The following is a 13448-nucleotide window of genomic DNA, read 5'->3' as shown; positions in this document are numbered from 1 at the left end:
GGTGCTCTGACTTCCATCCATTGATACCAGTTAATGGCTTCCCCTTCCATGCACACTGCCGCAGCTGTTAGTTTACATCATCAGGAATTCCATTCAGAGAAAATATCTTTAATCTAAAGATCCACCCGTAAGGATCTTCACCCATGAAAATGGGTAATTCCAGTTTTCTTCCTCCTAACTCACTTTGACTTTGTCCCAAACTCCCTGATCCACTTACTCTGTTTTGATTCTCCCCTTCCTGATTTCTCATGTTTCTAGATGCATTTTGTTCCTCACGCCCAGCTTCTTCTTCATCTTTCTCCTCATCCAACTCTGTATCTCTACCATGCATTCACGAATTGTCCCCATATCCCCGCCCAATTTCGTTACCTCCCGTTCCACATTTTCAAGCTAGATTCCATTCTTGTTGCTACCATAACCCACACACACACCTGCTCTGATACCAATTTGATGCGAACCTACCCAGATTCTCAATCACTCACACCTACAATAGCTCAAAAAACGAAACAAACAGCAGTTTATAGTAACCTCTAGAGTTCCAAATAACAGAGGTGAGGTATTTCATTGATAATTCAGTTTACACACTCTAGATCTTCTCTAAATAACAGAACTACTGGAATTAATTAACTACACTGAATATAGAGAAACCAAGCTAGAACATAACAGAAACCGATATGCTGGACTTCGAGGGCCAGCTACCTCCCCTTTTCCCAATTTCTTCTCGATGCCTATTTACCTCTGTGCTCCTTTTATTCATTTCTTCCTGTAAAAGAATTTACCCTTCCTCCAATAATCTTTCGCCACCTGTCCACTACCCTAATTCACATTTAGTTGCTTCTTTTAATATTATTGATCCCCTGGTGCTCCTTCCCACGCTTCTTGTACACTCGCACTTCACGTGTTGTATCAAAAACCTTCTTATTTCTGGTTTATCATTTGTTTTAGGGGAGGGGATATTTTATCAACACCAGGCTTTAGATATAAAATCCTAATTTCCTGAGGATATATATTTATATTAAGTTTATAAGATCCTGTACTGCTGTTTTCTATTTTGATGAATGGTAGACAGTTGTAGAGAGCATAAGGAAATTATTCAAAGAAGCACATTTGTTTTTATGCAGGAGATGCTGTGGTTTAAATTATATTTTTTTGCTCTCAACTGTTCACTTTCAACATGTTTGTGGTTTTCACCCTGCCCATAGCTCCGAGTAGCATTTTTCTATACATTTACTTGAATTTGTGTTGGCAGGGTTAATGCCTATACAAGATCTGATTTTAAGGTTTGAAAGATCATGCGGAATGATATCTGAATCAATTAGGTGAGTGCTATTATGCTTTTTCAGGGTTCTGTATTTCTTGTATGCATGACATTTGATGTCATGGTAGGACAAAATTACAGTAGCCTACATCTTTCCTTATATTAAGGTAGTGTCTGTGATTCTCCCTTTTGTCAAATTGATTTGTTTCCCTGGTTACATTAATGGATACACTGGCATTTTAGCAAGTTGGAAATGATTGGCCTCATTCATTGCATCTTCTTGTTCATTTTTAGATATAAATGGAATACTCACTGCTGTCTACTTCATGGAGTATATTGGATAAAATCTTTAGCTTATTAGGTAATATCAGTGCGTTGGGGGGGCCATTTGACTTCATTTTGTTTGTTGGCTTTGCAGGTATGGGTCCAACATACAGTTGAGGGTTGTGGAGGACAAGTTGATGAGGCAGAAAGCTCAGCTCCTGCTTGATGAGGCTGCTTCGTGGTCTCTTCTGTGGTACCTATATGGAAAAGGTAATATATCTTTACCTCTAAAACATTTTCAGCTACAATTGATATTTAGTTGATAAATAAGTAACGTCTTAGGAAAGAGTAATATAACACATAATCTTATTCTTATTTCTTCTGCATAATGTAAATCCAGTATTCTTTTTGGTCTTCTTTTTTCTTCCTTGATATACATTTATTTGCTAAATGTATTCGGAGATATTCATTCCCCTGTAGTTATCAGCATGGAAATTTCTTCCTGGTTCATGTATGTATGTGTTGGGTGCTATGTCATCCCCTTGATGTTAACTTTCCTCTTCAATTTTTCACTGTCTGCAAACCTTGTCGTATGAACTTAGGATCTTAGGTATGACAATTCTGGTTGTTCTTGCAGGGACTGAAGAACCCCCTGAGGATCATATCCTGGTGCGCATATTTTTCCTTTTGTCATTAATAGGAATCTAGACAAAGTCTTCTTAAATGATTGGGATAATGTTCATAGTAATAGTGCTTCTTAGAGAGAAAAAGCCAGTTTACACTTCACACTATATCCTATTTGATATATAGAACACGTTTATTTCAATTTGAGTAAAATGAATGGAATCCTGCAATTGGATTGTGATGATAATTTTTGTGCTGCTTCATTTTTTTCTTTTCTTTTGTAACTGTTAAACTACTCTTCTATTATGATTGGATCACAAAATTTACATGCTTGTGTCAATTAGGATAAGACTCAAATTTCTTTCCAATCTGTGATCTCCATTGGACAAAACATTAAACCTGTGATTCCAGATGAAAATTGAATGTGTGACCTCTCATCCTAGATTCAAGATGAACTTGTTATGAAGTGGTTTACAAAAACAAGAAATATTGGCTATTACTTCCATTTTGCTTTTTTTATATCAGTCACTGTCTTCTGTTTTCTTTCCCCATGTCAATGTGTTTTAGAAGTCTTCAGAATTTTGTATGAACATTTTTTCTTGTATTTGATTTTGACAGATGAGGTAGTTACAACCCATGACAAACTCTAACTTGTGAATGCGCAAAGAAGAGCTACATGATTGCTACAAGTTTCTTTCCGGCCCTTTTTTAGACTGCAAGATCTGAATGCTGTGTCTGCAAATACCCCAATTAGTGTATGGTACTTAAAGAGGACGATAAAAGTTTCAACACTTCACCATCAAAAACAGAGCTGCATCTGAATGATCGTTGAACAAATTAGTGTTGGTGCCGGAGGTATATGTTATCTTATGGTGAAACCAGATTTCAGATCATAACAAAGGGACTGCATCCATGTACCTGTACTAGTCAATATAAATAGTTGGTGACATTGATATTCTCATCACATAGTACATTTTTCTGGATGAAGATGGGAGGAAGATAGAAGTCTCTTCATCGTCCAGTCGTTCCTTGAATCTGATGATTCTGTCAAAATTTAGTTCAAGTAAACTCACTAGGATTATGCCAAGTTGGTTTGATGCAAGGAGTTGTTTATGAGTAAGTAGTTTGGCTAGATACTCAACCCGGATTATCTATTTGTCTGTCCTAATTTACATGCATTTGTTCATGAATCTAGGTACTCAACTTGGATTATCTATTTGTCTGTTCTAATTTAGATACTGAACCCGGATTAATAATTAAAATAAGATAAATGGATTTCCCATCCTTTCTTCCACAACCTGGCCGGCTGGCCCTACATTAAATAAATTTTGGGTAGACTTCTTGTCTCATTGGAAAATCAAGTATGGAAATTGTATTAAGTTTCAAGAGTCATGATATTCGAGTAAGTCTTCGTTAAATATACAACCTGGCCGGCTGGCCCTACATTAAATAAATTTTGGGAAGACTTCTTGTCTCATTAGAAAATCAAGTATGGAAATTGCATCAAGTTTTAAGAGTCATGATATTTGAGTAAGTTTTTATGAAATATACAACCTGGCCGGCTGGCCCTACATTAAATAAATTTTGGGTAGACTTTTTGTCTCATTGGAAAATCAAGTATAGAAATTGCATCAAGTTCCAAGAGTTACGATATTTGAGTAAGTCTTCATGAAATAGATGTTATGACCTGTGACAATTGGTTTTCCACAAACATTTTTTTCACAACTTGGTCCTACAAAAATAAAAAACCATTTAGAAATTGAAAATTGTAAGAGCCAATACCCACAAGAACAAAAAGCAATAAAATGAAGTAAGAGAAGATAAGATAATTTGAGCTCATTTCATACACAATGGAAACAAGGATATAAACTTATAATAAATCTTTAGAAAAAAGGAGCGAAAGATCTCATGAACACTAATCTGTCCAATGTAATAGGATTAAAAACCTAAATTGAATTGTTCATCAATTATAATTGAAGAAAACAATTGGGTAGAAAAAGATTTCTAGCAATAATGTATAGAGATATTCTAAGAAACTTGTTACTTTGGTTGACCTTGACTCATAAAAAATATTACCAAATATTGTTCTTATAATTTATCTTCAAAAGTGATTAATAATTAACTTTATTTCAAAAGTGGTTATGCGCCTATACCTTTTCATATATACTATCTGGATGTGTATAAATTAAAATGATTAAATATAAAGAAATTGATTCCCTAAACAACACACTATATGACAATATAAAAATAAAATGTTTCATATAATTTATTTAACAATATAATATTACTTAATTAAATTAGTTATGGTAGAGGAAACAGTCTCAAACCGTGTAATTTGATTTTTCCAACCTAGTTGCAGTCAATGGGAATTTTCCTTCCACAACAGTGGGGACCAGCATTAATTTTGCCTTTATTGACCTCTTTTGTGTCCTATAGCAAATGTTGTTAACTGAAAAGGCAATACTTTTATGTTTTTAGTCTATACAATATTGAGATCCACTAATATTATAAATAGCACAAAGCTAATCTTTTAGTAGTCACAGAAGCAGTGCAATTAGTGTGTTATTAAGAGATGGGCTTAAAATGTGTGAGGATGTGGCTGATGTTGATTTTGATGTTTATTTCTTTACAAGGATGGAGGATTGAGGGGTGTTTGAAGCAAGAGAGATCTGCTCTCTTTCAACTTAAACATTTCTTCAATGATCCTACCCATCTTCAAAATTGGTTTGAGGGAAATGGAAATTCAAACTGTTGTGACTGGGAAAGTGTTACTTGCAATAGCAAAACGGGAAGAGTGATCTCTCTTGATCTTTACTCTACAAGAAATCAAGAATTAGGAGAGTGGTATCTAAATGTTTCTTTGTTTTCTCCCTTCCAAGAACTGGAGACACTTTACTTACGTCGCAATCTCATAGTCGGTTGCGTTGAGAATGAAGGTTATTCCATCCTCATTTTTAAATAATGAAATTTTACTTCCATGTCTTTATTAACAAGAATTGCTTTGTAGGTTTTGAAAGATTATCACACTTGACTAATCTCGTGGTTCTCGACCTTAGATACAATATGTTCAATGACAGCCACGTTTTATCAGCTTTGAGCCAACATTCATCTCTCAAGAATTTATATCTAGATTATAATCAGTTTAGAGAACTAAACCATTTTATTGGTAATGTTCTTTCATATTACATAACTTTTATTATCACTTTTACATTTAAGATTGATACACAAAATTATGTATAGTTATTATTATTACTATTATTATATGTGTTGATTTCAGTTTCAAGATTGAGTAACTTGGAGTCTCTGAGCTTAAGCGGTAACATGTTAAACAATAGCATATTATCATATGTGTCTACTCTCTCATCATTAAAGGCACTAGATCTTAATGACATCGGATTAAAAGGCATTGTTGATCTTCAAGGTAAGCTTGCTTCTCATCTTTAATTTCTCTAATGTGTAACAATTTATTCTATATTGAATGCTCTCTCTCTTTGCTTTGTCAAACTAGAGTTGGAGATATTGCAATCAAGTAAATTAAAAGCTTTGAATAAGATTCTTTCAGAAACTTCAGTTTACTCAGTCCAAACATCTTCTTCATTTTCTCATGGTTTTAGCTAACTGTATAATTAAACTCTTTGACCAACACAAAGAAGGTAGAGTAGTTGAGCAGAAATGAGATTTGCCAAAAGGGATAAAACTTATATTCATTTAGGAAGACAATATTGAAGCCTATGGATATTTGGAAGTAATTAATGTTGGCTTAAGGAAAGTTGTTAATTAATTTTGTTGATAAAAATGTTTTAATAGCATCTTATCATATCTCTAGTTGGTCTTTCACCATTAAAGGACTTTGTCATTGCCTTCAACGAAATTAAAAGTCTTCTTAAATGTTTTTTTATTAGTTTTAATCACTTTGTTTTAACTCTTGCTAGAATTGGACTCCTTGACCAACTTAGAGGAGTTGCAAATGGGCGGAAATGAGATTAAAAAAATTGTATTCTCCAAAGGTATTTATTGATGGTTAATAATATTTAAACTTACATTTCTCATCCCTTACCAATATTGCTTTGCTTTATGAGACGCACAATAGCACATACGTACTAGGTATTTTTATTCTAATTATTAAATCAAATAAATTTAAAGAACTTTGTTTTTCAATACGAGAAAGCATTGAAAATATTTGTGTTTGAATATTTTCACAAACACACAGGTGAAACAAATTTGAGGAAGTTGACTCTTTTTGGTCTAAACAATGTGAGTATTAGTGATGGAAGCGGTCTCTTACAGACATTGGGCTTATTCCCATCCCTAAAGTCTATTGAATTCAAGTCAAGCAACTTTAGTGGAGCGGTTACTACTAACGGTAAGTTACAATAATATTGGAAGTAAGTATATTAATTTGTTTTGCCTTTAAATCATTTTCATAATTACACAATAACTTTCCTAAAATTTATTCTGCATTTTCAACAGAGTAGTAGCCTTCGGCTTCTATTATTCTACTTTCCATATAAACTTTCTTCGAAGCATTGGAGCATTTACGTCACCTGAAAGTTTAAATAATTTGTAAATAATGGTCAAGAAAACTGAAAAGTGGAATTAAAACTCTAGTCTAGCATTCATTAACAAAAGATAACTTTTAGGATTCATTCCATATTATTTACAATTTCCACAAAATAAAATGAAAAAAAAAATTGAATTTTGTTTTTTATTAAAGGATTTGATGGGAATTGATTAGTTGTATGAATTGAAAACTGATTTATAGATCATTTATTTTTTGAAACACTAAGGATGTATTAATTAAAGTTATTTTTAAGTCTAACATTTTTCTCTTTAAACATACATTTTATTGTTTTCACACTTATTAAAATGAAAACAACTTTATTTCTCTTCTTTCTTTATTAATGTAATTTTATCTTTTTTATTTTTGTATTTAAGATTTTATTTAACCCTGCTGATTTTTTTTTTCTAGTTTAGCCTCTATACCATATTAAATGTTCTTTTCAATTTAGAATAATAAAATAATTGGTGTAGATTATTGAACAATATTTTATTTACTTTTATGCTTTTGTAGAGTTGTCTTCGTTCAAGAATCTGATAAATTTAAAAATTTACGACACTATTTTTCACAACAACTTTCTTCAAATGATTGGGGGTATGACTTCTCTTCAATTTATTGCAATTTCAAGTAGTGAACTCAACATCAGCGATACTCTATTTGACCAAGGTTAGTAACTTCTCCTTCCCCATATAAGTAAAAGTTTTAATTTTTAATTAAAAATTAATAATGTCATGTACACAAATAAATAGTATTATTGCACTAAAGTACCGAATTTATTAATAAAAAAAGTAACAAGCCTCCCACAAGAAGTATATATATACAAAATATGAGGAAAAATATCTTATATAACGCAAATAGAAAATATAAGAAAGAGATATGAGAAAGAACCGTTTTACTTTCTAAGGAGGCCCTCATCTAATTTGCCAAGGTGCTTGTAGCCCTCATCAATTTTCCTAAATCATGGGCTTTTCAAGCTGCTATTGGTCATGCTACATTCTGTAATAAAGATATGCTTTTTAGCCCATCCTTTTTTTTTTAATTTTTTTTATTATCAGCTTAACCCCATGTCCTATTTTAATTAAGGATATAAATGTAGTAAAATATTTTATTGAAATTGGTTCACAAAATTCATGGGTAAATTTTAGTTGAAATATCCTTTTTGAGAATTAAAGTGGTCTCATAGAAAGTCTAAAAAGGTTGTTTGTTTGTTTTTGAGACTAGATAAAATGTATGGACTCCTTTTTAAGAAATTGTAGAAGGAATTGCAACCAACATTACCCTTTTGTTAAAAGCAACAAAATCAAACTAATTAAGAAAGATGAGGATTTATGATCAACTTAAAAGACGGTAAAGTCTTAAATGTCTCAAAGATCTCGTACAATTTTTAAATACTCACATGAAATTGTCAAAAGCCTTTTAAAAACCTTGAAATACACATATATATTTGTATTTAAGATTTTATTTAACCCTGCTGAATTTTTTTTTCTAGTTTAGCCCTGTACCATATTGAATATTCTTTTTCAATTTAGAATATTAAAATAATTGGTGTAGATTATTGAACAATATTTTATCTACTTTTGTGCTTTTGTAGAGTTGTCTTCGTTCAAGAATCTGACAAATTTAACTATTTACGAAACTATTTTTTACAATAACTTTCTTCAAATGATTGGGGGTATGACTTCTCTTCAATTTATTGACATTTCAAGTAGTAACCTCAGCTTAAGTGGTGACACTCTATTTGACAAAGGTTAGTAACTTCTCATTCTCCTTCTCCTTACAAGTAAAATTTATAATTTATAATTAAAAATTAATAATGTCATAAACATAAATAAACATTATTACTGCACTAAAGTACCAAATCTATTAATAAAAAAAGTAACAAGCCTCCCATAAGAAGTGATATATATATATATATATTCGATGCATACAAATATGAGGAAAAATATCTTATATAATGCAAAAAGAAAATGTAAGAAAGAGATATGAGAAAGAACCGTTTTACTTTCCAAGGAGGCTCTCCACTAAAATGCCAAGGTGCTTATAGCTCACATCAATTTTCCAAAATCATATGGGCTTTTCAAGCCGCTACTGGGCAGTGCTGTATTACGTAAATTTTAGTTGAAATATCCTTTTTGAGAATTTAAAGTGGTGCATTGTTTATTTGATTTGGTAAAGTTTGAGAGGTCCCATAGAAAGTCTAAAAAGGTTGTTTTTGAGACTAAAGAAACAAAGAAAGATGGATATCTAACCCAACATTACAGAAGAAATTGCAACCAACATTACCTGTTCAAAGCAGCAAAATCAAACTAATTAAGAAAGGTTAGGATTTATGATCAACTTAAAAGATGATAAAGTCTTAGATGTCTCAAAGATCTCTTACAATTTTTAAATACTCACATGAAATTGTCAAAAACCTTGAAATATACATATATATATATATATATATTTGTATTTAAGATTTTATTTAACCCTGCTAAATTTTTATTCTAGTTTAGCCCTATACCATATTGAATGTTCTTTTCAATTTAGAATATTAAATAATTGGTGTAGATTATTGAACAATATTTTATCTATTTTTGTGCTTTTGTAGAGTTGCCTTCGTTCAAGAATCTGACATATTTAACTATTTACGAAACTGTTTTTAACAACAACTTTCTTCAAATGATTGGGGGTATGACTTCTCTTCAATATATTGAAATTTTTAGTAGTAACCTCAACGTAAGCGGTGACACTCTATTTGACAAAGGTTAGTAACTTTTCTATCTCTTTACAAGTAAAATTTATAATTTATGTATATAATTCTATTAAAAAAGAAAAAAAATAGCGCACATAGTTAGTATATTTATTATATTTGTGCACTACAATAATTATTAAGCAGATTGATTAAGTAACATTTGCATGACTATTATTACCCTTGTGCTTCATATAGTAACTATTAAGGAACATTTTTATTTCAGGAATTTGTAAGATGCTTCATCTTCAATACCTAGACATCGTGGCCAACGGTTTAACGGGTACCTTGCCTTGGTGTCTTGCAAACTTGACTTCCCTTCAACATCTACGTATCTCATCAAATCATTTTACGGGTACCTTGCCTTGGTGTCTAGCAAACTTGACTTCCCTTCAATTTTTTGATATCTCATCAAATCATTTTACAGGAAACATCTCCTTATCTCCCCTTAAGGTGTTGACATCCATCCAATACTTAAGCCTTGCAGACAATCACTTTCATATCCCTGTTTCCCTTGAACCATTTTTTAACCACTCAAAGCTTAAGATGTTCTATGGTGATAGTAATGAAATATATGTAGGAATTGAGTCACAATATCTGGCTCCAAAATTTCAATTAAATGCCATCACATTATCCAATTGTGGATATAATGTTTTATTTCCCAAATTTCTCTACAGTCAGCATGACTTACAATGGGTTTATCTCTATGGCATTAATTTGAAGGGAAAGTTTCCAGTTTGGTTGTTAAACAACAATACCAAGCTAGAAAGCCTTATTCTAGTTAATAATTCTCTTTCAGGGCCTTTGCAATTACCCATTCATCCTCACATGTCTTTGACAGAATTATATATATCCATCAATTCCTTCCATGGGCATATTCCAACAGAATTTGGAGCTTATCTACCAATGCTACAAACTTTAAACATTTCTAGAAATGCTTTAAATGGTAGCATTCCCTCTTCGTTTGGTGACATGAAGTCGTCGGAGTTTTTGGATTTGTCTAACAATTTGTTGACTGGAGGAATACCTGAGCATTTGGCCATGGGTTGCATCTCATTACAAATCCTTGCCTTGTCAAACAATAGTTTGCAAGGTCAGATATTCCCTACAAATTTTAACCTGAAAAACTTGTTATATTTACAATTGGATGGCAATCATTTCACTGGAAAGATCCCAGATAGTTTGTCTAATTGCTCATTGGAAGGGTTGTATATAAGTGATAACCATCTTGTTGGCACATTACCAAGGTGGTTAGGAAATAAGTCATCTTTGGTGGAAATTATCATCTCAAAGAATCATCTTGAAGGTCCAATCCCATTGGAGTTTTGTCAACTAGAAAGTCTTAAAGTATTAGACCTTTCAGAGAACAATATTACTGGGAGTTTACCGTTTTGCTTTCCGCCTTCCTCAATTAAACAAGTTCATTTGTCAAAAAATAAGTTACAAGGACAACTGAATGATGCATTATCCAATAGTTCTTCTCTAACGACGCTAGATATTGGATATAATCACTTTGAAAGCAACATTCCTGATTGGATTGGTACGCTTTCTAATTTAACTTACCTTATCTTGAGTAATAACAATTTTCAAGGTGAAGTGCCAATTCGTTTGTGTAAGTTAAGTCAATTACGTTTGATAGATCTTTCTCACAACAAGCTTTCTAGGCATATCCCTGATTGTTTAAATATCACAATAGTCACTGTTACATCAAATGATTATGTACCTTTTGTTCAAATGGTTGGAAGTATCTCTTTTAGACAGGGAGAAACTGTAGAGTTTACAACGAAGACTAGATCTTACTCTTACCAAGGAAGAATTCTTAGCTACATGTCTGGAATTGATCTCTCCAACAACAAGTTAGTTGGTATGATTCCTCATCAAATTGGAAATCTTGTCGGAATCCATACACTTAACCTCTCTCACAACAACTTGACAGGACCAATCCCATTAACATTTTCAAATCTCAAGCAGATCGAGAGTTTAGATCTTTCATACAACAATTTGGTTGGGAAAATCCCTCCCCAGCTTGTTGAGTTAAATAATTTGGCTGTTTTTAGTGTGGCACACAATAATTTATCAGGCAAACTCCCTGATAGGATTGCACAATTTGGAACCTTTGAAGAAAGTAGCTACGAGGGAAATCCATTTCTTTGTGGACAACCATTGCCCAAAAGTTGCAATGCAATTGAATCACAACCAAAATATTCAAGTATTACTGGAGAAGACAATGATTTCATTGATATGAATGTCTTCTATATCAGTTTTGTTGTGTCCTACATAGTTATGCTCTTAGGGATTGTTGTAGTTTTGTTGATAAACCCTCATTGGCGTCGTAGATGGTTTTATATTGTTGAGTTGTGGACAACATCTTGTTACTATTTTGTTGTAGATCATCTCTATAAGTGATTTGATCATGAAATAGTTAGTCGGATTATATGTAAATATCTTACAAAATTGCATGTTTTGATGTTCTCTTCAAGGTGCCAAATGTTTTGTAATTTCAAATAATGCATTTATTAATGAATAATGTTAATGCTTGAAGAAAGCCTACCGAGTAATACTTTAGATGACAACAAAATTTAGAGATTTTATCTTATTTTTTATTAATGAATTATATATTCATATGACTGATGGGTGATAAAATTATAAAATCTAGGATGTGATGTTGTTTTGGGCGTTGAAATCATGTGTTTAAATTGAATTGACTATACATCTAATCTCGTTATGCAATATACAAATTCAATTGTTAATCCTCTTTCTAACAAGTTTAATTTACTCAAATTATTATATTAATTAATTTCCTGGATCCTCTTTGAAATATAATTTTATTGAAGAAACCCTAGATTCCACTGTGTATATCCTTATCTCAATCCTCTTGATTATAATTACAGGATTTAGAAGAAGGTTAATAATCAATAATTAAGAATTTAATTTGAAAAATATGGCTTACACAATTATAAACTTACACTTGTTTAATTAGTCAAGAAATTTAACTAATGGAATTCTTCACAAAGCATTGCATTTCGACAGAGACTCCTTGCATCGGTGATTGTTTAATCCTGAGACGGGAACACAAAACCAGAAACTCACATCGGGTTTCAAATGAAGAAGAATAAACTTTAAAAGATGAAAACAGCAGCTAAACACAATAATATGAACAATGTCAGACGAACAAGACGATAAACGTTAAAAGATAAAAACTATGAAAACTACTCACAAATAGAGGTTGAAAGTTACCAGTCATTTTCAATAACGACTACGTTTTCGCCAACGCTTCTTTAATTCCATCTACAAAATCCTTCATATTAGTTAAGGTCAATTCCTTTAGAGAAGTTGTAACATTCTCCAACCCAATTGACTTCTCCAGACGTTTGCAGCATCCAATCTCCAAATCTCGTAGGGCAGGCATGGCTCCTTTGACAATAGTCCATTCTATCAACTCTGTTAGCATCCATAACTTCAATACCTGGAGTTGGGGAAATGTACGGCTGCCAATACGACAATGCATCTTTTTCCCTGAGTAGGAATTAGCGAAAAGCCTGAGCACTTTCAGGTGTTCCAGCCCTTCTAGTGTCTGTATTGGGTCTTCTGATACATGAGACCCTGACAATGTAAGGACTCTGAGATTTCGGTTAAGTTTTTCTATGTCAAGTCGATTGATCATTCCAACCAAATACAAGTTTGACAGCATTGTGTGACTCAACATGGATGGAAAATGGAGGTGTGAAGGTTTATTATTGTCATCCACTGATTTCAACCGCAAAGACTGAAGACTGTTCTGTTGTGAAATCCAGTCTCGCCCAAGTCCTCCCCACTTTCTCTGTACCAAGTACTCCCATCCTCATTAGTACCAGACTCAAACCTTTACAAGCAACTCAACCCAAAGCAGATCAAAGTAAGGGGAGCCCAAACATAGCAAAACAAAGCAAATAAAACCAGGAAAAAAACACCAGCAGCAACTACACAAAGGATAAGCAAAGAACCCAGTAGCCAGCATAAAAAAAAACCCAGCA

The 13448-nt window shown here is 32.5% G+C and overlaps 1 protein-coding gene and 1 long non-coding RNA gene across 4 annotated transcripts; both read left to right on the top strand.

The window, feature by feature from the left end:
• Positions 1-1247: 1247 nt before the first annotated feature.
• Positions 1248-3390, top strand: LOC116136898. The gene is made up of 4 exons (XR_004129074.1): positions 1248-1319; positions 1677-1792; positions 2160-2191; positions 2765-3390. It is a non-coding gene; the product is annotated as an uncharacterized LOC116136898 (long non-coding RNA).
• A 1310-nt stretch (positions 3391-4700) lies between these two features.
• Positions 4701-12003, top strand: LOC116136896 (receptor-like protein 13). Of its 3 annotated transcripts, none has more exons than XM_031422562.1 (9): positions 4701-5082; positions 5154-5312; positions 5424-5567; positions 6079-6153; positions 6357-6509; positions 7218-7370; positions 8296-8451; positions 9295-9450; positions 9662-12003. In XM_031422562.1, exons 1-9 carry the CDS (start codon positions 4719-4721, stop codon positions 11839-11841), a joined length of 3540 nt encoding a protein of 1179 aa, XP_031278422.1. In that variant the 5' UTR covers positions 4701-4718; the 3' UTR covers positions 11842-12003. The 3 variants fall into 3 exon arrangements, with proteins under 3 accessions (XP_031278422.1, XP_031278423.1, XP_031278424.1); XM_031422564.1 differs by having other exon boundaries at positions 4967-5082; positions 5203-5312; XM_031422563.1 differs by lacking the exon at positions 6357-6509.
• Positions 12004-13448: the final 1445 nt, after the last annotated feature.

The sequence above is a fragment of the Pistacia vera genome, unplaced genomic scaffold (assembly GCF_008641045.1).
Source record: "Pistacia vera cultivar Batoury unplaced genomic scaffold, PisVer_v2 Contig320, whole genome shotgun sequence".
In the NCBI taxonomy this organism is placed as follows: Eukaryota; Viridiplantae; Streptophyta; class Magnoliopsida; order Sapindales; family Anacardiaceae; genus Pistacia; species Pistacia vera.
Note: the sequence above shows the minus strand (reverse complement) of the source record. Positions and strands in the feature narration are given on the sequence as shown.

Bases quoted from the DNA above. Each gene is read 5' to 3' on its own strand.
- LOC116136896 (XM_031422562.1), top strand. From the start codon at position 4,719: ATGGGCTTAAAATGTGTGAGGATGTGGCTGATGTTGATTTTGATGTTT. The intron at 6,154-6,356 runs GTATTTATTGAT...ACAAACACACAG, and splicing joins AAAAATTGTATTCTCCAAAG to GTGAAACAAATTTGAGGAAG. The intron at 6,510-7,217 runs GTAAGTTACAAT...ATGCTTTTGTAG, and splicing joins TGGAGCGGTTACTACTAACG to AGTTGTCTTCGTTCAAGAAT.